The following is a 27,153-nucleotide window of genomic DNA, read 5'->3' on the forward strand; positions in this document are numbered from 1 at the left end:
TAGGGGCCCAACTATGGGTTAAATAGAAACCGATTTGCAAAAAAAAAACAATATATTCTATTAAAAACAAAATATTCAAATTCGCTGGATTTGCCATTAAATAACCTGAAAAGGGTTGATATGCCATAAAACAAAACCAACCAACCAACCAACCAACCAAGCAATATTCTAGAAGACAGAAAACTCTAAAACAACAACAGGTATTCTCTGCTGATCACAGCAATGATTCCAGTTGTCTAGAATTTCTTGAACTTAAGCAACATTTATTCCGATGTGCCGTTGGAGATTGCACAACCTTTGCTTTGCTTCAGATTATGGATGACCATTTTAGAGGGTATCCATTGTCTTGCGAGACAAAAAATGCATTTTTATACAGTTGAATAATTGAGCGTAATGTTGTTGGCTACGTCTTTGGCTCCAACCTGATCTGTTTCATGGTCAGTAATTGAAACTTTCAATCACACACGATGAAATAATAAACAACGAAACAAGTTACTCACACACACACACACACACACACACACACATATATATATATGATGTGATGATTGCAACGTCTTGTCAGACGAGTGCCACTCCCTCAGACACTGAAAGTTCATGAGCTCGAAAATAAAATATAGTCCTGCCGGCGAATTCACATGCTCAAGTAGACATGACACTAAAGACGGTCATTGGTATACATACATATATATACACGCACGCACACATACATATGTACACATATCACACACATATATACATGCATACATACACAATACACATTACGCACACATATATATATACGTACACACACATGCAAACACACACAAGACGGTCATTGGTATACATACATATAAATATATACATGCATACATACATACATACATACATGTCTATAAGCATACGCTCATATATACCCATCTACATACACAATGCATAATACACAAACATACATATACATACCCACATGCATGCATACACATATACATACATATACATCCACATATACACACACATATACAAATACATACACACATATACTTACACATACACATACACATACGTACACATATGCACATATATATACATATACTTACCTACATATACATACACATACATATATATGCATTCATACACAGACACACATACATGCACATATACACATACATATACATACACACATGCATACATACACATACAAATATATGCATATACACACATACATGCATACAAACATATATAAATGTATATACATACACACACAAACATATATACACATAGACACATATACATACATATACACATAGATATAAATACATACAAACACACATGTACATATATAAATATACACACACATACATATATAAATATACATACACATATACATACATAGATACATATAATGATGGCAGATTAATTGTTACATGCATCCAGCATTTCAGGTGTACACACGCCACAGCTTTTTTTATCGCCACAGGATTTATTTTTTAATAGACAAATGCCTGAGGGAGTATCTATACAAAGATGATGTTACAGAGTTTTAGCTTTGTACGACAGCTAAATCTCACACTCTCTCTCTCTCTCTCTCTCTCTCTCTCTCTCTCTCTCTCTCTCTCTCTCTCTTTCTCGGTTCCAAATGTTGACATCTAGCAACAAGCAAGAGCAAGATAGCCAGCAACAAGTAAAACTGCAGACCAGCTTAATGCGAGTACTGGTCTCCCGCTTTGTTTTTTTTTTTAAATTAGCGATCCGCTTCTCCCAGAGGGGCTGCCCTCACCACGCCCCACGGGAGCCCTTTCCATCCCACACACACATGGAAATGAACACATACACACATAGTAGCACACAAATACGCATATGCATACATATGCATATACATACGTACACATAATACACATGAAGGAACATTCCAAAAGTCTTAAATACTCAATGATCAGGACGACGACGATGGTGATGAGCACGATTAAAAAAAAATGGCACGGATTTACATCTTGTTCTTATTTTTACAAAAAAATTTCGATATAAGACTATCACTTTTGAAGTAGAAAATGATGATGATATGGACAAATTCACACATTATTTCACAAATAAAATCGATGACGAGTCAAATGTAAACACAGTCCAACCGACATATATTAAAGACGCTTACTCTTTTTTTTTTAAATAAACAGTTTGGTTGAGACTAACACTTTTGGAGTAGTAAATGATGATGATATGGACAAATTCACACACACACACACACACACACACACACACACACACACATATATATATATATATATATATATATATATTTTTTTTTTGTATAATATATACAGGAATTTACATCGGTAGTCGGTACCGACGGTTTCAAGCCCGGTAGTTGAGGACTGCTCTTAATGTCCGCCTCAGGCTCTCTTCAGCCGACTCTCATCTGTCTTTAACCGGAACCGGAACTCTATATATGCACACCGTTTTTTTTTTTTTTGTTTTTTTTTGTGTATGCTACTTTAATAAGGTAATAAATTTGAAGCAATAAATTAAAAAGTATGGGATGATGTCTTCTATATTATTATTTTTCTTTAAATACCCCCCCCCTATCATTCAGTTTAAGTCTCGTTTAAAGCAGTCCTCAACTACCGGGCTTGAAACCGTCGGTACCGACTACCGATGTAAATTCCTGTATATATTATACAAAAAAATATATTGCTCTTATTTCGAGAAAGGTTTTTCCCTAATAATAGAGCACTGTATGGGATTTCTTTTTCTACAAAAAAGTACAAGTATATATATATATATATATATATATATATATATATATATATATATATATATGATTGATGATTACAACGTCTTGTCAGACGAGTGTCTCTCTCTCAGACACTTAAAGTCCATGAGCCCAAAAATGACTTTTTTTTTAGTCCTACCGGTGAATTTAACTGCATACATGATGATTGCAACGTCTTGTCAGACGAGTGCCACTCCCTCAGACACTTAATGTCCATGAGCCCAAAAATGACTTGGTTTTTTTTTTTTTGTTTTAGTCCTACCGGTGAATTCACACGCTCAAGCAGGCATGACACTGAAGACGGTCATTGTGATCAATTATTACATGCTTCCAGCATTTCAAGCCTCCACGCGTCACAACTTTTCCGTCACCACAGGACCACTTTTATAGACAAATGTCTGGGGGAGTATCTATACACAGATGATGTTACTGAGTCTTAGCTTTGTACGACAGCTAAGTCTCTCTCTCTCTCTCGGTTCAAAATGTTGAGATACAGCAACAAGCAAGAGCAAGATAGCCAACAACAAGTTAAACTGCAGACCAGCTTAATGCGGGTACTGGTCTCCCGCTTTATGGTTTTTTAAATCAGAGATTTGCTTCTCCCAGAAAGGTTACCTTCAAAGTCTTCTGGTCAATAAACTTGACAAATTATTTGACATTTCATCTTGTTCGTGTGACCTGCCAATCGCAAGTTGTCATGAGAAAAATATTAAATGAAAAAAAGAAAATTGTCAGCCATAGTCTGTACCTGTCCTATAAAAAAAGGTAAGTTTATTCTATTTTTTTTTAAATTTCTCTTGTTTGATTAATAAAAATCTTTTTAATGAAAATCATAGACATCTTAAATTAAATGAATTTCTATACTTGTATTTTATGTAAACCAATGAGGAAAGAAATTCCAATTCTTTTACGTGAAATAGAATTTATTTCTAAGATCAGCGTAGATTAGAATAAACATTTGTCAAATTTTCTAATTCAGGTTCCTGAGAGAGTATTTGAAGGACCAAAAAAATAAAATAGGACCCAAAGGCAATTTTCAACTCGGACCTGTTGATAAAGCTGCAGTGGAAAAATCTAAAAAGTTAACTGTGTTAGGAGAAAAGCAAGTTGATTCATCGCCCCCCGCCTATTCCTTCAACATCCCATGACCAGAATATCATTCTGACATCAGAAAATAGTGATGGAACAGATGAAAGTTTTGAACCAGAGGAAGAGTGTAAGAGTATTTACAGCCTGATAAAAATTCCTCGTTATGCCATTGAACTCATCAGAGGTGATGTTTCGTCAAACCTAGGTGCAAGTCTTGCAAATGCTTTTCTTTTGGATCTACAGGTTGCGGGCCTTCTAAAAACAAATATTGATTTTTAAAATTTTTTTCTTGATAAATCCAAAATTGACAGAGAAAAAGAAAGATAAAAAATAATGCCTATCAAAAACATAATCAAAAAAGTTAAAAATCTTGTCTGCATTGGTGTTGATGGGAAACACGACAAAGACACTTTATTTTACATGGAAACTGTCGATGAAAAAGGAAACAAAAATCGAAGAAAAGCTAAAGGACAAGAGCATCACTTGACATTTACGAAGGAGATGGGTTGTGGAAGTAAGGGGGAGTATCTTACACATAGAGTGATCCCTACTGTTGGAGCAACTGGTGCTGTTCTGGCAGATGAAGTTCACAAAGTTCTAGAACAGTATGAGAGTGTTAATACTTTAAAGGATGTCCTTTTAGACAACACAAGCACCAATACTGGATGCAAATCAGGACTAGTTTCCTCACTAGAAAACAAGCTGCATAGAAAAATACACACCATTGGCTGTTCTCTACACCAGAATGAGCTTCCTTTTAGGGCATTATTTAAATCCCTTTATGGAAGTGCACGAAGCCCAACATCATTTACGGGTCAACTCGGAAAATTTTGTGCCAACAATTACTATCATTTACCCCAAGTTGACTTTTTACCAGTGAGTAGTCCTCTAGAGGGCAGGTATTCTGAACTAACAGAAAATGAGCTCACTGGTGACCAAAGACTACTTTTAGAGTATGCTGTTAGTATTTCAAGGGGTAAAGTAGACCCTCAGTGTGCAGCATGGAGGATCGCACCTTTAAATCAGGCAAGACGGGTTACTCTGGCAATCCGATTAATGTGTTTGTGGGCCTGTAAAATTTATCCATCTGAATTGACCAGAAAAATGCACCCGCTGATTAGTTTTATTGTAGAAGTTTATGCAGTTAGTTGGTTTGAAATTAAACTGGATAATAAATTTCATAAGCAGCAAATGTATATTTTTAAAATGATTGGGCAAATAAAAAAGCAGCCTTCAGAAATTCAGGAAATTGCTTTAAGCAATCTTCAGTTTAATGCTTTTGCCCTTTTGCCAGAGAATATTCTGTTCTCTATGTTAAAATCAGATGAAATTGAAGTGAGGGAAGAAGCTATAAGAAGAATTTTAACCATTAGGTAAGTAAACAGTCATATAAAATTGATCAAATTGTTTATTTCGATTTATACATTCATTTTCAATTATTAAATTAAAAAAAAGTAATTAAAATAAAAGTTGTGTTCATTTGTTCAAGTCAAAATTATTTGACTTCTCTTTTCTTTTTCAGGAGTGAGGAACCAATGAAAAAGCGTTTAAAAATATATCAACAATAAATTTTGGCGCTTTACATTGGTCAGATTTGATAGACCTTTCTCAAAGTGGAGTTTCAGAGCCAGCACTAACTGAGGAATTATCAGATGACGACCTTCAGGAATTATTGATGGGTCGCAGAAAGCCAGAGTTACCTGATTTGCCCGCACATTCAAAAAGTGTGGAAAGGGCTGTAAAATTGACATCAGAAGCCTGCCAATCAGTCTATGGACTTGAAGCAAGACGTAGACATATTATTGCTAAGATTTTATGCCATGAAACGAGGCCATTTTTTGCTTCAAAGGGATCCTATAGGGAGAATTTTGATATTATGTTAAAAAAATAGCTTTTTACTTGCCAATTGTTTTTTTTTTTTTATACAAGCATCGATAACTGCCTAGAGGTAAATAAATAATTTGTTTTAGGTTTTATTAAGACTTTTTTTCCGAACAGAATAAAAACTTCTTTTTTTCATTGATAGTTAAAATAATTGAATTTTGCAGTTATAAAACAAAGTAAAATGCAGCATTTATAAAATTTTGTAATTGCCGCCACCTCAATGGAGGGGGGGCAATTATAATTTTGTTTAATATTTAGCACATCAGTCATTATATAGTTTATTTAAATATATAAAACAACTTGTTATGATTGAAACTGCAAAATACTAAATAATTTCATACAAATCTTTCACAAATAAGGATTTTTCCGTGTCTCAAAGTAGACGATCTTTAAAATCAAATTAGCATCCGATGCCTGATGCTACAAATCTAGTTTTTTTTTTTATATTTGTACTCCCCATATGTTTGTGCAACTTTCTCTGCTTCAACCTTTTACATTTTCAAAGAAAAGTTGAAAATCAACCTACCCTAATACACACACACACACACACACACACACACACACACACACACACACACACACAAACACACACACAAATACATACATATATATATATATATATATATATATATATATATATATACACATATATATATATATATGTTGTTTGATCGTACAATACGCATAAACATATTTTTATGTGTGCACATTCATAATATATCTTCCTGCAAATTTTTTTTAATCAGCCCAGCTGTTTCCGAGTTCATAGAAAACGCACCTACACACACAGACATACACACACTCACAAAGTTTCTTTTATATATCAGTGGATATATATTTTTCTGTGGAAATATTCTTTATTCACTTATATTTCCTTTTTATATATCCCAATCCTTACTTAAGAAGCTCAATGTACTTACAGAGCATAAAATGAATTAATGACAAAAGTTTATATTCCAAATTTCATGAAGATGACCATCTTACAATTTATTCCTTAAGTTGACATTCATACTTTTTGGCAGTATCTGTTTCGTAGCACAAAATCATTTGTTTAATTATTACATCAATCAATGAATTTATTTTACCCTTAACTCATCAGAAGAAATATCAACTATCAATTCACCAAAAGAAAAGAAAATACGTTTGGACATGATTAAAAAATCCGAAAATTGGAAGAAATGTTACAATTACCTTATTGTTTGCTTACATTACGCCATTTTGAGATATATATATATATATATATATATATATATATATATATATATATATATATATATATACGTTTTGTTTTTATTACCGTATCTTTCTTTTAAGTTACATTATTGTTTCGGCTACACGGCCGTTTTTTTTTTTTTGGCCGTCTGTGGCGTCCTCAGACTTTTACAGAAATGTTCGCTATTTTGGGATGAAAGAGTGGAAGAATGAATGAGGTCAGGGGGGATGCGAGGAGGGCGGAAGAGGAAGAGAGGAAGGGAACAAGGAGGGAAGGTGGGGGGGGGCGTTTGGTATGTCGATAATGTTTTAGTTTTGGGGTTTAAGGAACTTGTGGGGGATGGTCTGGGAAGTTCATTTCTGGTGTGGCTGAGGGCATAGGGATACATGAGGGGGAGGGGAATATGTGGGGGTGGGAGGAGGGGGTTACTTTAAAATTCGAGTTTTAGTGTTAAAGTTTTTAGCGTCTCGTTGGTGAGGTGATTTCTTGGTAAGTATGTCTTGAGCTGTTGGGTGCTCGCTTATGTTTGGAGGCGGGGGGGAGGCTATGATTCGGTTTATTTATTTTTGGTTTTTATTTTGTTGTTAATTGTTTGGGGAAATAGTGAATGAATGACAATAGTCTATATTCCAAAGTTCATGATGTTGACCATCTTATAATTTATCACTTTTATTCAGTTGACATTTACAATTATTGACAGTATCTGTTTGTAAATTGAATTGTAAATGTCAACTGAATTAAAGGAATAAATTATAAGATGGTCAACATCATGAAATTTGGAATATAGACTTTTGTCATTCATTCAGTATATTGTTCTGTAATTACATTGAGCTTTTTAAATAAGGATTGGTATATATTATAAGGAAATAAAGTATATTTCCACAGAAATATATATAGAGATAGATAGATCGATAGATAGATAGATAGATAGATAGATAGAGACTTGTTTTTAAAAAACTAGCAAGTATAACCAACAAGACAGTAAAAAAGAATCGATTCTCCTGCTTTTTTTGTCCTACTGTCCGCTGTATTCTTTGGATCAGTAGTTGCGACTTGAAGTTTACTTTCTGCAGCCTTGTAACTTTCGTCGTTCATTTTTATCATTTAGTTCTCATATTCCATGGATGAGGTTTATAGCAAAGAGGGAAGAATTGATATCGATCTAAAACGTATCCTTCGCTTGTTTTTTACATTAGTGTATTATTAATTTTAGCTCGTGTGTCAAGTAGCTTCATGCCTTCTCTGGGGACATTTCCATTTAGAAGGAGTCATAATACGCTGATGATTGTTGGCGTTGTCTTGTATGGAGTCGAAGATATCTTTTAGTTTTGGTGAATTGCAAAAGAAACCATTTTTTTTTCTATCAATCTAGAGTGTCAATTTTTAGGGAGCTAAATTTCCCCACTTGAAAACAAACCTTGTGTTTATTTCTTCTTTCTTAGGGAGCAAGTAACTAGAAATTTACAAAGAAAACAGAATCATAAAGCTTGACAGGCGGATTATCTCCCTTTTACCGGTACAATTTATCATAGTTACCTCCCCTTTGTCATCCAATTTTTTTTTCACACATACGAAACAACGGCGAAAAAATAAACAACTCCATATGAAACTATCTACGGAGCCAGTTACTTTTCTCCTTTCTTTTCCAAGATGGCGACTAACATGCCTGACGAAGGTAAGATGGCCGAAACATTGCACAAATAACACTCAAGATGAGAACAATAGTCCTATCAAGACAATAATACAACATAACAAGTAATACAAACAATAAGCCCATATCTGAAAAATTCAGAACTGAAATAAAGAAAATCATATTTTTCCTTTCATTTCCAGTTCTTAACTTACCCTTGAAAATAAAGGGGTCGGGGTATTCTCCAGTGGTTCTCGGAAAGTGATTTCTCTGTAATCGATTTTCCACAGCAGACTCGACAGGTCTTGTTCGTATTTCCAATTTCTGAAGAAATAAAACAATAAAAATTAATCGAAGACAATGATTGACGAAGTGTAGTATAGTTTAAAAGGCATAAAAAATATGTAATAAAAAACAATAACCAAACGCAATACGAATGTTATTTTTCAACCTACATGCATATTTTCTTTTTGTTTTAAAGATTTTGCTAAAGAATGAATTTTTAATAGAAAACAATAACCAAACGCAATACAAATGTTATTTTTCTACCTACATGCATATTTTCTTTTTGTTTTAAAGATTTTGCTAAAGAATGAATTTTTAATAGAAAACAATAACCAAACGCAATACAGATATTATTTTTCTACCTACATGCATATTGTCTTTTGTTTTAAAGATTTTGAAAACGTTTTAAATTTTTTAGTTTACTGTAAGATTTTATTCATATACTTTTACATTACAGTCCGAATTATAATGCTAGTTGTGTCTTACTTTCCAAATTCGGCATAATAATGTAATATTTATATTAATACTAATATTCTTAAAGTTTACAAAATTATTCAATTTGTAAACTTTGAAAAAAATATATATATTATTCCTTAATTGGAATTTATTTTTGAGATGAGCATTATATATATTCATTTTATTAATTTATTTTTATTTCGGACTATTATTCTCATCTTTATTAGTTGTTGTTCATCTTCGTCAACTATTCCTCTGTCCTTCGTCAGGTGGTAATCACCTGACGAAGGACAGAGGAATAGTTGGCCGAAATGTTGTGAATAAACAAACCAATAAAAGATGAAAAACAACAACTAATAAAGATGAGACTAATAGTCCGAAATAAAAATGAATTAATAAAATTAATATTGGAAAAAAATGTTAATTTTTTAAAAGTATATATATATATATGATGGACTCTCCCGTCGCTTTAATATTAATACTAATATTTATACTTTCTTAAAGTTTACAAAATTATTCGATTTGTAAACTTGGAAAAAATGTTAATTTTTTTTAAGTATATATATATGATGGACTCTCCCGTCGGTTTCGATGTTTGTTTTATAGTTTGTAGGCTTTGTATAGAACAAACCAACTTTAAGTATTACTGGTAACCTTTGTCGGTGCAGGTTTTTTGCATCAGAGATTCTTTCACCGAGACGTCTGGCTTAACAAAGACTGGTGATGCATCTTACCCAGTGAATTAATGCGTCCCCACATACCAACCTGGATAGTTCTACGACTCGGCGCAGTACATACAGCGCCTCGCCTTTCCAAATGGTTACCCATCTGATACTGGCCAGGCTCAACGTTGCTTAACTTCGGTGATCTGGCAAGAACCGGTGTGTCAATATATATATATATATATATATATATATATATATATATATATATATATATATATATATTTTTTTTTTTTTTATTTTTTTTTTTTTTTCTCACGGACAAACATCTTCCCCATGGAGTTCGGATTATGTACGGAACTGACGGGCGACTTTTTAACATCAACAGATTTAGGGCCAAAAGTCGAACGAACACCATATCCATTATGGAGCTACAGTATGCAGACGATAACGCCCTTGTAGCCCTCTCAGAAGAGGACCTACAGTGTACACTGGTTGCCTTCACGAGGGCGTACAAACAGCTAGGACTAACAATTAATATAAAAAAAAACCAAATCCTCCATCAATCACCACCAAACAGTACTCCAGTCTCACCCCCAAACATCTCCATCGACAACGCTAGACTGGAAAATGTGGACCACTTCCCATACCTAGGCAGCATCCTATCATCAAAAGCCAACATAAATGATGAAATACAACACCGTCTCAGCTGTGCCAGTGGGGCTTTCTCAAGGCTAAGGAAGAGAGTATTTGAGAACCGTGACCTTCTGGCAAAGACCAAAATCATGGTATATAAAGCTGTCTTGCTGCCCACTCTTCTCTATGGACTTGGACCACATACAGGAGGCACGTAAAAACCCTGGAGACGTACCACCAAAGATGCATCCGAAAAATCCTCAGAATTAGTTGGAAGGACCGACGCACCAACACCGGCGTCCTGAGTGAGGCTGACATTCCCACTATCACCGCTACTGTTGCTCAACGCCAGCTCAGATGGACTGGTCATGTTGTCCGAATGCCGGATCTCCGCCTCCCAAAACAGATTTTCTACTCTCAGCTTGTTGAGGGAAAGAATACCCAGGGTGGCCAAAAGATGAGGTATAAGGACAACATCAAAGCAAATCTAAAGCGGTTTCACATGGACCTTGAGACATGGGAGGACGTGGCTGGGAGCAGGTTGGCATGGAGGAGCGCTGTCCATATATATATATGTATGTGTGTGTGTGTGCATACGTATATACACACACACATATATATACACACACACACATATATATGGCAATGGCACGTGTATATTTATATATGTACATGTGTGTTTATATGTATTTATATCTATGTGTATATGTATGTATATGTGTCTGTGTGTATATATGTTTGTGTGTGTATGTATATACATTTATATATGTTTGTATGCATGTATGTGTGTATATGCATATATGTGTATGTATGCATGTGTGTATGTGTATGTATATGTATGTATATATGTGCATGTATGTGTGTATGTGTATGAATGCATATATATGTATGTGTATATATATGTGCATATGTGTACGTATATGTATGTGTATTTGTAAGTATATGTGTGCATGTATTTATATATGTGTGTGTATGTGGATGTATATGTATGTATATGTGTATGCATGCATGTGGGTATGTATATGTATGTTTGTGTATTATGCATTGTGTATGTATATGGGTATATATGAGCGTATGCTTATAGACATGTATGTATGTATGCATGTATATATTTATATGTATGTATACCAATGACCGTCTTGTGTATGTTTGCATGTGTGTGTGTATGTATATGTATGTGTGCGTAATGTGTATTGTGTATGTATGCATGTATATATGTGTGTGGTATGTGTACATATGTATGTGTGCGTGTGTGTGTGTATATATATATGTGTGTGTGTGTGTGTGTGTGTACCAATGACCGTCTTTAGCGTCATGTCTGCTTGAGCATGTGAATTCGCCGGCAGAACAATATGTCATTTTCGGGCTTATGAACTTTCAGTGTCTGAGGGAGTGGCACTCGTCTGACAAGACGTTGCAATCATCATATATATATATATATAAATATAAATATATATATATATATAACGATTTTTATGGGTACCTAATTTTATAAAACATTTGAAAAACACCAAATTTAGTGCCATTATTAATTGTTGAAGGTTTAGTTTTTATTTTATTTCTTTTTTAATGGTTTATGTTCAAACTAAAAAAACTAAACCCTCAACAATTAATGATGGCACTACGTTCGGTGCTATTCAAATGTTTTATATATATATATATATATATATATATATATATATATATATATATATATATATATATATAAACATTGTATACTTTTAGTTTCTTAAATGTAAATCCACTGAAATTCTTGTGTTTATCAAAGAGTGCTCGATGAATGAGACACGTGCGTGTGAGACTTTCGACAATTTCTTAAAACTGTCTTTGCACATGCAATTCTGAATTTCGAGAAAAATCAGCCTTAGCTGAACATGTGTGAAGCAAGGGGCGTATCCATTCCCCAATGTGGGTTGAGGTCAAAATACTGAATACATACGAAAGATGGCGAATACGAAAACTTCAAGAGGCGGCACATATGGTAAAAAAAATAACAATATCATTAGCCGTCCCAGCATAGAATTCAATCACATTTGGATCCCCCTAATTACAAATTCACAGAAAAACAGAAATAACAAAATATATGCCCAGCCCAAGGGAGGTAACTTCACAAAAAAACCTTCTTCTCTTGAAGTTTTCCCTCTTGCATTGTGTGTGTGTTTTGTTTTAAATAAAAATACACGCATGGGTATCGATCCTCTGTTTCGTAAAACATTTTTTTTTCACTATTATTAACAATTAGTATAGATATCCCGAAAAATTGAGTCACAGGAAAGCCTTTAAAAAATATCTTAGTGATCCTTGAAGATTGAACTTTCTTTATGAACTTTCTTTATGATCTACAGCCCCACCCTCAAACCCACGGTCTGAATTCTTGCAATACAGAACTAGCAGTGTCAGAAATCGCCATTAAAAATGCGGGATAAAAACTTGAATAATTAGACTTACTATCTTTAGAAGCTTATAACTACTTGAAAAATGTAATTTAAACCCTAATTTTTTTTTCAATAAAAGGAGCAAAGAGCAAATTTAAAATAATAACAGCAAAATATGCAATATTTGTTTTTTTTAAATCGGGTTTATTTTTTTAAAAAATCAAGAAAATCAACGAATTTTAACTTACTTCGAATATAAATACATATAAATTCCAAAAAATCACTTACCTATAAAAAATACTAAACAATGCGTACTTCCATTCTTCATTGTTAAGAATTTATCCATATTTATATTTTATATTTCATGTACTTTTTAAATAAAAGAATATTTTAAGTAATGATTAAAAAATACCCCGATATCAGATGTTCACAACTGGAAGAAAACTATGGTGGCCTGTAAGCGCTAGAATTAATATCCCCCTTTTATTTCTGGCATGTGTTTGCTGTAAACAAAAGTCAGTCATATGGGCCATCGTACTTGAAAAATGATTACATTTCACTTATCAGTTTTCGCCGTTTAAAAAATTCCACTTGACCGATTTTCCTTTTTTATTTTATTCTCTTAAAAAAATACACGAGTTTTTGATTTAATATATTTTATTTTTTCTTTATGGAGTGATTTTTTAAAATCTAAAAAAGATTAAATGAAGAAATGTTGCAGGTATTCAATCTTTTCGGGCCAAAAATTTTAAAATGTTTCACTTAAAAAAAATCAACGTGTTTTGTTTTTTTTAAAAAAGGTTTTAAACTTTTGACTTTACAGGTAAATTTGCACAAAACTATTCTTTTTTTGTTTTAAATTAGATTATTTTATTTATTGATTTTTTATCTTCAATTTGTGATACATAAATCTGAGGTGAGAAAATTAATTATTTCTCTTTAATAGACATTTCAAAATGGGGGGGATTAAAAAAAAACTTGTCTAGAATATTATATTCGGTTTATTGGAAAGAGCATAAAATTTCACACTAAACCTGCAAATATTGTAAAAATTGAACTAATAAAAAATTTGGATAGATTTTTAAATTGAAAAAATTGAAAAAATTTAACTCGTAAAATTCAATTCATTTTATTATGTAGAAGAAATGGTTGCATGAGTGCGCGCAGGCACTTTGTAAACATTGTTTAAAAAAAAAATAATAATATATCTATTAATTTTTTAAAAAAACTTTAATAGTTTATTTTGGAAGTATATTCCATAAATAAATTAAACAAACCACTTCAAAAAGAGAAATTACGAGTTTTGTATATTTTATTCGCAGTTTTGTGTTAAGGGTGTCAAAAATTCCCAAAAAATTCTGACACACCTAATACAGAATTAACCCCTCTTTTCCTTAGAAGAGGAAAGGAAACATATATTCAACACCCGAAGAAGGTCGAAGGGTACCGCGACCGAAACACTCAAGATGAAAATAATTATCCGATTAATCAAAATAATATAAACATGTCTTTACACATATTTTTAAGTTCCAATGGCAAATGTAAAATCCGACGCGCCATTTTGGGAAAAGTTGTAAGAATTCAGAATTAAAAAAAAGGAGGGAAAATATTAAAAATTTGGAAAGAAACTTACCTGTAAATAATGACGAGAATCACAATGACAATGACGGCGATTCCTCCAACGACACCGGCGATGATTTCTTTGATGTACGCTGAAAGAAAAAACGAATCCGGATATTATTAAGATAACATAATCTTAATATGAGTCGATTTAATTTGCGCGGTTAGCAACGATCTTTTGATTATCAGCGTGAAAGACGAAAGAAAATACTATTTCTAACTTAAGCGCGGTGGATACAAGGAAATACCATTTCTAACTTAAGCGTAACAAATGAATTAATATGCGATTTCGAACATGCATAAAATGATATTTAGATAATACATACTAGGGGCGTTCGACAAGTAAAACCCCTAACCCACTTGGAGTTTTCTCATTATATATATTTAAATCCCCGAAACAATGTTTCATATAAAACAATTATTCTATGCGGACTAGCGTAAATATTTGGAAACAAAAAAATGCAGTGATTACACCAAATTAATTAACATACAGCGTTGCGATTATACATATATTTAATAGTAAGACTTGAGTACCGTCGTTGCCCGGCAGAAGTATGCCCCCCTGTTATATATTGGTATTATTATTAGACGAATTTATCACTTGTGCGTATGTTACGTGAGTTCTTATTAGTAAAGATACGAGTCTTAGTGAGAGTTCTTGTCTTATTACAGAGAGGGATGTTGAAAGACTCACAGAGAGAGATAGATGTTTGTTGTATGTTGTTGTAAGAGTTCTAAAGAGATTGTTCATGTTAGGAGAGATTCTTATATATTAAATGTTCATTCTTAATGTGTAGATTGGAAGAAGAAAGCTCTTAGAATGATGAGATAGCGTTCACTGTTCAGACATTGTATAGATTCTCATTGTGGATATGAGAAGTCGTGATGTGTATGAAACGACATTTTATAACACAAATATATAATACAATTTCACTTTACCTTTTCGTAAGAATCATAAGACAAGACGAGCTTTACAAAACACATGATGGTTTATTTCGTCACACGGCCGTGTTTCCATCACCAAGAATTCAAAGTCTCACATTTTAGTTTCAACGTGACGTCTCGCTCCCTAGACGACTGACTCCCTCTGAGTTTCTTCACTGACTGTTCAACTCTAACCCAAATTTTTCTCTATCCCTAGAACTTTCTATTTTCCGTGACGTCATACACATGTTAAAACATGTGCCTTCTTTCACGTGTTCTGGACATACGTGTCCAAAACTTTTCCTATTTCTCAGTAACCTATTTTTCCAATATGTTAAAAACATTATCTTATAAGCTGCATTCTTTCAATTTAAAATTTCATAACAAACTTGACAGCTCACATTCTTTTCTTAAAATATTTTATCTATATTCTAAACAAGTTTGTTTTACATTTTTAAATTCTCACACGTAATCTATTTCTAAAACTAAATTACGAGGTTCGAATTTCGCCCATTGCTATTTCATTTTCATTTTAACTAATCTCTCTATTTTTTTATACTTACATGAAAAGGGGACAGCCCTTATCATGTAACACCCCCCTCTCTGTAAAAAAGAAACAGAACAATTAAACTACGGTTGCTAGTAGGAGCCACTGCCGATCCAGTAAAATAGCGGGCTAAAATGAATGTACTGTACTGAAGTAACAACATTAGTATCTATAAACCATTCTTAACATGGGTATTTGATTATGTGATGTAATTATTCTGTGATCTTACTTAACGTGTCAAATAAAATTAAGGTAGGTTAGCCTATTAGATAGCAGGTGTTACCGTCTCCTTGTAATCTATAATGAAAATAAAAGAATGTACTAAAATTTAATTATAACCCAGTGCATTTTTGTCGGGGGGGGGGGTGAGGGACATTGTGTTACGAGAAAAAAAAACAACAAAAAAACCCTGCGGCGGACCTGAACAATGATTCCCGTAGCCTTTAAATTTTTCCTTTTAACTTTGTCGTAATTTTTTTCCGGCGGTTATCATCGATTACAGGCTTAATTTTCAGATTAAACAAGAAATTTAAGCTAGTATTTTTAAGGACTGTAATAGTCAGGGACCAGTTTGTAGTGATAACGTTCTAATAAATGGAACACGCGCTTCAGTTGTTAATACTGCCCCTAGCTGTTAAATGTTTCCCTTTCCTGTCGTTAAATAAATGCAATTTTTTTCAACATATTTTGATAATGTAAAAGCTAAGCATTGTAATCTATGATAAGCGCCCTAGAAATTCGCGAAAAATTGAAACACTATCACTAATTTCCCCCACTCTTTATCTGTGCCTAAACCTATACGTAGATTCCATGAGCAAAGCTTCTTTCTTAGAACAACATGCCTTCCGTTTTTCTGCTTTCCGGCTGACTATAATGTGGTTGTCTTCAAGTCTAACGTAAACAAGTTTTTGATGAGCCGTTCCATATAAGTTAACAAATTTACTGAATTTCCATTACTAACAATTACTATATTGTCCAATTTCTACTGTACACTCTTTAACCCTTATCCTCGAGTGGCCTCTTGGCCTTGGTATGTACTGATGACTATGTAAAAAAAAATATATATATACACATATATACACTGCTGATCAAAAATTTAAGCCCACTTAAAAATCTTTAAAAAAAAACTTTTTTAAGGATAGATTTTAAACTCTTCCGACTTTATCAATACTACAATTTAAAAGGTTATGGAAACAAAACAACAACATTCCAAAGATTTAATTGAAGAAATTACATTTTTATTTATGTAGGCTTTTTACACATGATCAAAATTATAAGACCAGAGACAAAAATCCTATTAAATTGTACAAAAAGTGTATGAAAATATTACACAATCAAACTTAATAATGAGTTCTACCTCCACTGCTTTTGATGACTTCAAAAAATTCTTTGGGACATGCTAGAAATAAGGGTTTCCATTAAGGTGCGGGGGATCCTGCTCCAGTTTCTGAAGATGGCTTCACGAAGTTCATTTTTTGTTGAATATTGTTTGCCATTTCGATAAACCTCTATGGTCATCCATTCCCAAACATTTTCAATTGGGTTCAAGTCCGGGGAGCATGCAGGATGTCCCAAGAGATGGACTCCAATTTCTTGTAGAAAGCTTAAGGTCCGTCTTGCAGTGTGGATTGCAGCATTATCCTGTTGGAATAACCATCCATCCCCACACAAACGATGACCCTCCATCATCAAAGATGCTTTTTGTAGCATGCTAACATAACCACCTGCTGTCTGACGACACTGCAACACCCGGAGCTCCATCGTCCTTCTGTAAGAAAAGGCGCCCTATACCATTACAGGCCCTCCACCACTATTACGTGTGGAAAAAATTTCAATTGTTTTTGTCATGCCAATATCAAAAGCAATCAGGACCATCTAAATTAATTTTTTTCTTATCAGAAAACAAAACCTTCTTCCGCTTCTCAACGTCACAGGTTTGGCAATCACGACCAAATCTTAAGCGGTCTACTTTGTGACGTGGAAGCAGTCGAGGAATTTGTTTACGCTTTTAATATACCATGCCTTTTTGTTGTAAGTGTCGTCTGGTGGTTATTAGACTGCAATCAGCATCTGTAACCGCCTTAATTTGACTAGAAGAAAGTCCTCTGTCATTCATAACAACCTGTCTGATTCTCCTACTCAATGCAGGAGAAATTGAAGGGAGGGGCTACCAAAGAATTTTTTTTCCATAACTCTCAGTGTTCTTTAGAAAGTTGCAAATAACAGTTTTACTGCGATTTACCTTAGCTGCTATCGCTCGCTGTGACAAACCTTGCTTATGGAATCCGAGAATTCGAGAGCGCTCAACTTCGGTTAGTTTTCTTGCTTTAGGCATGGAAACACCTTTATACAGTGATTGCTAATCTCTAATTGAACTAAAAACATTAGAATTACCATAAATCTAATAATTTATATCCTTGATCTTATAATTTGGATCATAAAAATGCAAATTTTTAAATAAATTTTTTGAAATGTACCTTTTCGTTTTCATAACCTTTTAGATTGTAGTATTAGTAACCTTAAGTCGGAAGAGTTTAAAATCTATCATCAAAAAAAAGTTATTTTTAAAAGATTGTTAATTGGTCTTTGATTTTTGATCAGCAGTATATATATATATATATATATATATATATATATATATATATATATATATATTAGACATTAAGAGGAGATTATAAATAGATAAATAAATACCCGCTCACATACACCTTTCACGATAAAGCTAGAACCCAGAATGAGATAGAATCGAGCAATTGCATCGACAACGGACAACGCCAGACCTAAAGTGGGTTTCGATGTACTGCATGTCGGAGCACGTCACTGATGAGATGCAGTACATATGTTTATATCAGGTAAACACTGCATCTTCTTTGATTTCATTATTTACAGACGGTCACATTTCAATCTTGGCTTGAGGTAGTTGCCTGTCTAGCCGCACTGATGAGCTGTGAAACAGCGAAACAGTACTGCATGTGGATGACTATAATGCTCCTCATCTCGAGTTGAGCATATTGAGAAGTGATACACGAATTACCATTAGCATATAAAGCGATGCTCTTTGTGCAAACAAATCGAGCTTAGGTATATCGGACGATGTCAGAACATCGTTAATTCATGACTCATACAGCGGCCGACGATAGCTAGTGGTTAGGAGCCTTAACTGTCGTACAGACGGTCGGGTTTCGATCCTGGCTTGAGGTAGGTGAATGTCTAGCCGCACTGATGAGTTGCAAAACAGTACTGTATGTGGATAACTATATATATATATATATATATATATATATATATATATATATATATATATATATATATATGTGTGTGTGTGTGTGTGTGTGTGTATATACAATTTTTTTTTAAACATAATTATCCACTGAAACGTGTTCCGTCGTCTACGACTCATTATAGACGACGAAACACAAGTCAGTGGATACTTATATTTGAAAAACAATACATATGCCGCTCCCCATTGGGGGGGGGGGCAAATTGGTAAAAGGTAAAAGTATTCGCATTTAGATTTTAAAAAAAAAGTTCTTATTATTGAATTCATTTAAAAAGTATCGCAAAACAAATAAGAAACTTATGCGATCGGGTTTCGATCTTGGCTTGAGGTAGCTGCTTGTCTAGCCGTACTGATGAGCTGTGAAACAGCGAAACTGTACTATATGTAGATGACTATATACATATACATATATATATATATATATATATGTGTGTGTGTGTGTGTGTGTGTGTGTGTGTGTGTGTGTATATATTGTGTACTTCGACAGCATGTTTTCATTCAGACAAGTTAAATACCACGGCGGGTATTTCCTTAATTAAAAAAAAAATCTTTAAATTGCTGTTCTTATTTCTCGGTCGAATCTCTGCAAGAAAGTTACATAGTCGTCTTTTTTTCTTTTGGTTGATGCTTTTTGTTTGCAAGTACTTTCAACTAAGTTTCATCAGTCGCATTCAAGCAGTTTTTTTTTTATTAGTGTTTCATTACTAATCTGGATGCTTCTATATGCTTCGGCTAAAATTACATTTACATTTCTTGAACTAGTGAAGCGTCTCGTGTGATAATAAATTAAAAAAAAAAAATTTTTTTTTAATGTTTTAAGAAAATAAATGTACACTGGTTAAAAGGTGTGATTTACAAAATGGTATGGAAGTTACAGCTTTGTAACTGTTTTTAATGATTTATAACTTTACATTAAAACACATATATATATATATTTACATGTAATTATATGTGCATATACACACACACACACATGTATATATATATGTATGTATCCCTATACATTATGGCTATTTCAACATATTGCCTAGAGGTCACTGAAGAGAGGGAGGCGAAAGAGTGAAAGACGAGGAAACACAACAACATGGAAAGATAGATAAATCGATTTCAAAAATTACCATAAGTCATAATTGCAATCGTTTAAATCTACAGATTAAAGGTCTAATAACAAAATGGCCTCTGATAAGTCATTGGCCTCGCATTGACAAACAACCATTTATGCATGTCGGTGATGATGATGATGATGCTGATGATGTACTCCATAATACGAACCCACGCATATATAGATATTAAAACCCGGAACCTAATCATCTTTAACTCGCTGTCTTGCAAGACTTTCAACCTTAAAACTAAAAAATGTTCTTTAAAAAAATCTCTCTTTCTTTCATATATCTACTAGCGGGCCGGCCGGTGTTGCTCGGTCGTAAAATTCGCATAAATATTATATTTTAATTAGTGCAGAATTCTTATCTATAAGGGACCAGTTTTCCTACCTAGCAAAAAGGGACGAGTTTTCTGGGTACGAGTTTTCCGGGTACGGGTTTTCCGCGTACAAGTTTTCCGGGGACGAGATTGCCTAAATTCGCTCTCACTATGGTAGGTATTATTTGGATTTTTTTCATCATCCATATCCCTTTCAGCTCTGGCTAGCTCTGTGTATTTGCTCCGTTTCTCCTTTTCTTTGATATTAACCCTGTTGTTAGCTGGAACAGCAAATTTGACAGAACTTTTCTTTCTTGCTAATTATTACCACATCCGGTGTTCTTGCTTGGATGACTTTATCAGTTTGTATGTCCATGTCCCATAGAATTTTATGATCTCGTTTTCAAATAATGTTGCCGGCTTATGCTTGTACGATTTGTTTATGCGTTGGAGATGCGGTATTCGCAAAATTCCTGGTGTACTGCCTTCTCCACTTAGTCGTACATGTTCTTGTATTCTTTTTGAGTCAGTTTCCTGCATTTTATCGTTTCGTCTCCTTGTTCACAGAGTCTGCATTTGCTGTTTTCTTGTGTTTTGTCGATCTTTGCTTTGATATGGTTAGTTCTTATCGAGTTATCTTATGCTGCAGTTATTAGGGATTCAGTTTCTCGGTTTACGTGTCGTTTTCGCATCCATATCCAGGTGTTTTCCTCATTCTCATCTTTTGTCATTCTTATGAATCTTCCGTGTAGTTGTTTCTCTTCCCAAAGTTTGTTGTTGCTGTTGTTGTTGTTGTTGTTATTGTTGTTGTTATAATCATTATCATTATTATTATTATTATTATTATTATTATTATTATTATTAGTGAAAGGAGCAAATGTATGGAGAAGTGGTGATGAAGTTCGAACTTTGACTTCTGTAGAAAAAGAAGTACTTCAAAAGTTAAGAGAGGTTCTTCTTAGAGACGATATCATAGAGATTCCAAGTATAAAGAATAGTGATAGGCGGAAAGTGAAAAACGAGGTAAAAATAATTCAAGGAGTAATTCACAACATCAGAAGAAAGAACATATCGATTACGGAACTTAACAGGCTTCTATATGCAGCGTCATACGTTATTGCGAATCGTCTTGGCTTATTACAGAAGAAAAAGGGAGAAATGAAGGATAGAAGGCCACACTGGCAGAGGCGGCTTGAAGAAAGTATTAAACGGTGGCGGAAAGACATTGGTAGAATCGAAGAAATAAGAAAAGGAGTTAAACTAGGACAGAAAGCCAAGGACGAGCTTGAAAGGAGGTATAGATTGCTGGAAAAAGGAACGATGAACGTTCTAACAATGTTGAAAGAGAAGATCCACACTGGTGGTATGAAAATTAGGAACTTTGTTGGAAAAAGTGTTGCATTTCGGCAGAACAACCTTTTCTGGAACAATCAGTCTCAGCTGTATAAAGAATTAAATGGTAATAAACAGGCGCGAAATAACAACACTCCAAATGCAAAAGATGCAAGTAAGTTCTGGAGTGGGATCTGGTCTGTTGAAGAGCGATATAATGAGAAGGCGAGCTGGTTTCGAGAGGTCAGAGAAAGGCTATCAGAAATGCAGCAGATAAAGAACGTTGAGATAACCATCGATGACGTTAAGGATGAAAACCTGGAAGGCACCTGGTCCAGATGGAATGATGGGATTCTGGTTTAAACAGTTCCCATGACTTTATCCACCTATAGCTGCTGCTCTGCAAAGGGTTGCAGAGTCGGGAGATGTCCCTGATTGGCTTGTGAAGGGAAGAACAACACTGATTAGGAAATATCCTGCAAAAGGAACATATGCCAATAATTATAGGCCAATTACATGTCTGCCATTGATGTGAAAACTGTTGACTGGAATATTTGCGGAGAAAATTTATGAACATCTAGAGAGTAATGGTGTTTTTCATGATGAACAAAAGGGGTGCCGGAAAGGCTCGAGAGGTACTAAAGAGCAACTAGTAATTGATAAAGCAATAATGCAGGATGCGAAGAAGAAGAGGAATCTGAGCGTAGCATGGATCGATTACAGAAAGGCTTATGACATGGTTCCTCATTCATGGATACGTGAAACACTATTGATGATGAAGGTTGCTGAGAATGTGGTAGGACTTTTGGAGACAAGTATGGCTCAATGGAAAACGGTAATGACACCAAACAGAGAGGAGATGGGGCAGGTTGGCATTAAACGTGGGATATTTCAAGGAGATTCGTTATCGCCACTTCTTTTTGTAATGATAATGATACCACTGAGCATCCTCTTGAAGAGAGAAAAACTGAGGTATAACTTTGGATCTGGTGACAGACGCCTCAACCATCTACTGTTTATGGATGATTTGAAAATATTCGGTAGAAATGAAAAGGAAATGGAGACTGGTAGAACTTGTGGGGACATACTCAGAAGACATTGGGATGGAGTTTGGGATTAGTAAATGCGCGATGCTGGTGATGAAAAGAGGAGTAAAGGTTCATTCGAATGGAATAGTGATGCCAAATGGAGAAATCATGAAAGAAATAGAAGATACAGGATATAAGTATTTGGGAGTGCTGGAAGGTGTAGGCATCATGAACAGAGAAATGAAGAAAAAAGTCAGGAAGGAGTATCTTAGAAGAGTGAAACTAATTGCAAAGTCGAAACTGTATGGAGGAAACCTAATGAAAGCAGTAAATGCATGGGCAGTCATTGTTTTAAAATACAGTGCGTGAATTTTAGAATGGTTTGACAAGGAGTTGCATGCCATGGATATCAAAACAAGAAAAGTTTTAGCAATGTTTGGTATATTTCACATTCGAAGTAGTGTAGCAAGGCTTTATCAAAAGAGGAAAGATGGTGGGAGAGGATTGAAAAGTGTAAAAGATTGTGTTAGAACGGAGGAGATGTCGTTGAAGGAGTATGTGGTTAGAAATGAGGGGTGGATGCTTAAGGTTGTGGCCAATGAAGTGGAGGTATGTGAGACCAAGGCTGATTATGTGAAACGTATGGATAGAGAAAGAGCAGAGGAACTGGCTAGGAAGAAAATGCATGGAAGGTTCTTCCAGGATATAGCAGAAGTGGCTGATGAAAGATCATGGCAATGGCTTAGAGCTGGGTATATGGCTAAGAGTACTGAAGCTTTTGTTTGTGCAGCACAAGAGCTGGCATTAGGAACACGATGGTTCAAAAAAGTGGTTCTAGGAAAGGAAGTTGCTGCAGAATGCCGGATTTGTGGTAAGACCCCAGAGTCAATTGCGCACCTTCCAGCAGGGTGTAGTGGACTGGCCCAGAGAGAGTACCGCAAAAGACACGATCGCATGGAACTCCGGATATATTGGGAGGTGTGTAAGAGGTTTGGGGTGAAATGTGATGGAAAATGGTTTGAGGGGGTGCCTAATGAAGTGAGAATAAGTGAGGATGGCAAGGTAGAGGTATGGTGGGGCAAGTGTCATAACGACCAAGCAATTGGAACATAATCGTCCGGATTTGGTCGTCATTGATAAAGTCTAAAAAAAACTGGCAGATTGTAGACTTCTCAGTACCCTGGGACATGAATATGAGAGAGAAGGAGAATGGGAAGTGGAGTAATTTTGCTTCATTGGCCTTGGAGATAAGGCGTATACACGGGGTTAAAACACAAATAATCCCGGTCGTAGTTTGTACACTAGGAGTAGTATAAAGTCGTCTGGAAGAACAATTGAAAAAACTAAAAATCCCTGATGTTTTAGGTGGCCTTCAAACCTCAGAAATTGTAGGTATCACCAATATCCTTAGCAAAACCCTTGATCTTTGAAGCTGCTGGTGTGAAGCCGGGACTAAGGGAAATCCTCTGGAAATGAATCCTATCCCTTTCCAGAGAGACGTTCATAAACGAAATCAGAATTATTATTATTATTATTATTATTATCATTATTATTATTATTATTATTATTATTATTATTATTATTGTTGTTGTTATTATTATTATTATTATTGTTATTGTTATTGTTATTATTGTTATTATTATTATTGTTATGATTATTATTGTTATTATTATTATTGTTGTTGTTATTTTTATTAATATTATTATTGTTATTATTATTATAATTGTTATTATTATTGTTATTATTATTTTTGTTATTAATATTATTATTGTTATTATTATTGTTATTGTTATTATTATTGTATTGTTATTGTTATTATTATTATTGTCATTATTATTATTGTTATTATTATTGTTATTATTATTGTTATTATTATTATTATTATTATTATTGTTATTATTATTGTTATTATTACTTTTGTTATTATTATTGTTATTATAATTTTTGTTATTATTATTGTTATTATTATTATTGTTATTATTATTATTGTTATTTATTATTGTTATTATTATTGTAATTATTATTATTATTATTATTATTATTATTGTTATTATTATTATTGTAATAATTATTATTGTTATTATTATTATTGTTATTATTAGTTTTGTTATTATTATTATTGTTATTATTATTATTGTTATTATTATTATTTTTGTTTTTATTTTTGTTATTATTATTGTTGTTATTATTATTATTATTGTTATTATTATTGTTATTATTATAATTATTGTTATTATTTTTATTTTTATTATTATTATTTTTGTCTAACACAGGTCATCATCAAATATTACTCACTAATAATAACCAATGATGATGTTCGTTGAAGTCTGGGTGGCGACAACTCTACCCAGATATCAATCTCTTTCAATATCTTTGCACATGAATTTGCGTTATCGCAACAGCCGCTTGCCATTGATTTCTCACTAGCAGTGACTAACCTCTCCAACATACCGGTCTTCTTTCCACTCTTTCAATGGAGGTTTGCTTAGTGGTTTCCCTTCTTAACCTTTCCATCCTCCTTGACCCTTCTCATCGACCCCGATTCCATTTTTGTGGTGGAGGCATATTATTATTATTATTATTATTATTATTATTATTATTATTATTATTAGTGTTGTTGTTATAATAATAATAATAATAATAATAATAATAATAATTGTTGTTGTTGTTATTACTGCTATGATTATTATAGAAATTATTATTATTATTATTATTATTATTATTATTATTATTATTATTGTTGTTGTTTTTTCATTGTTTTTATATTATTACTAGAAGATCTACCCGGTGTTGCCCGGTATAAACATAACGTTAAATTTCTTTTAAAAATGAAGTAAAAAAAAAACGGAAAGAAATGGAGACATGTGCATGTGAGTATTATGTTTATTTCTAAACAGTTCACTTCTGGAGATTCAAGTATGATAACCATTAGACCAGCTTGACACATCTTTTAAAAGTGTTTTTAAACTTTGTGAAACAGTTGAAAACATAAAAATCCGATGACCCCCACCCAAGTCGCAATTTTTCTATTTTAACTCCTTAGAATACCTTTTTCAGGATGAAAACCGATTAAAAAGTTTTCCACATTTTTATAGACCAAAAAATTCGTTGAATATATAGGTTGAGAATTGTCCACACACACACATTTGAATTTTTATAGATATACTAGCAGACCGTCCGGCGTTGCTCGGTCATAAAATACACATAAATATTATATTTTAATTTATACAGAAACTGAGACATATTATGGTTGTTTTGGAAACCGCTTATTTCTTGCAAAATACTCGAGTTGAGATCGAAACCGAAACCTCAGGACAGTGAATCAAGTACGACACGGTCTTTACAAAGTGTTTTCAAACCTACTTATACTTAACAAAAAGAAGTTGTCATGTTTCACGGCCGCGCATGTGCATTCGTAAAACAGTTGGAAAACCCGATTACTTTCAAGTATCAATTTTTCAATTTAAACCCTTAGCAGCCATTTTTTTAGATGGAAACATATAAGTTTTCCACATGTCTGAATAAACTATATACGAAATTTCAAGTCTGTAGATAAAATATTCGTTGAGTATATAGGTTGAGAAGGGTATTCTCACACAGAGTTACATACACACACTCTCACTTTTATAGATATATAAACTAGATTTCTGTAAATATTATTGTTTTTATTATTATTATTATTATTATTGTTTTGATTATTATTATTATTATTGTTGTTATTATTATTTTTTATTATTGTTGTTATTATTATTATTATTATTATTATTGTTTTTATTATTATTATTATTATTATTATTATTATTATTATTATTGGCATTTCAGACCGGCGTTGCCCGGGTGTTTGGAGGTGTATGTTGAGAGAAAAAAAAAGCGGTCAATTTTTTTTAACTTTGACCCTTATTATGACCCCTTCACATTTATTGTTTTGTGCTTAAATCAAGTTATTAAGTTGGATCACTGTCCAAGGAACCTATATCTAAAATTTCAAGTGTGTAGACCCAAAATTGTCGGAGGAGTTTGGTAG

General features: G+C 33.4%; 1 protein-coding gene across 2 annotated transcripts in view; it reads right to left on the minus strand.

Moving 5' to 3' along the window:
* Positions 1 to 27,153, minus strand: part of LOC145265602 (receptor-type guanylate cyclase Gyc76C-like) — a 644,892-nt gene that overhangs the window by 235,400 nt on the left and 382,339 nt on the right. For both annotated transcript variants that reach the window (XM_080121613.1, XM_080121614.1), the window contains 2 exons: positions 14,610 to 14,688; positions 8,778 to 8,886 (listed from right to left, as the gene is read on the minus strand). In XM_080121613.1, coding sequence (XP_079977739.1) covers positions 8,778 to 8,886; positions 14,610 to 14,688 — 188 coding nt within the window. The remainder of the gene's footprint in view (positions 1 to 8,777; positions 8,887 to 14,609; positions 14,689 to 27,153) is intronic.

Source organism: Euprymna scolopes, chromosome 40 (assembly GCF_053919585.1).
Source record: "Euprymna scolopes isolate OS-2025 chromosome 40, ASM5391958v1, whole genome shotgun sequence".
NCBI lineage: Eukaryota > Metazoa > Mollusca > Cephalopoda > Sepiida > Sepiolidae > Euprymna > Euprymna scolopes.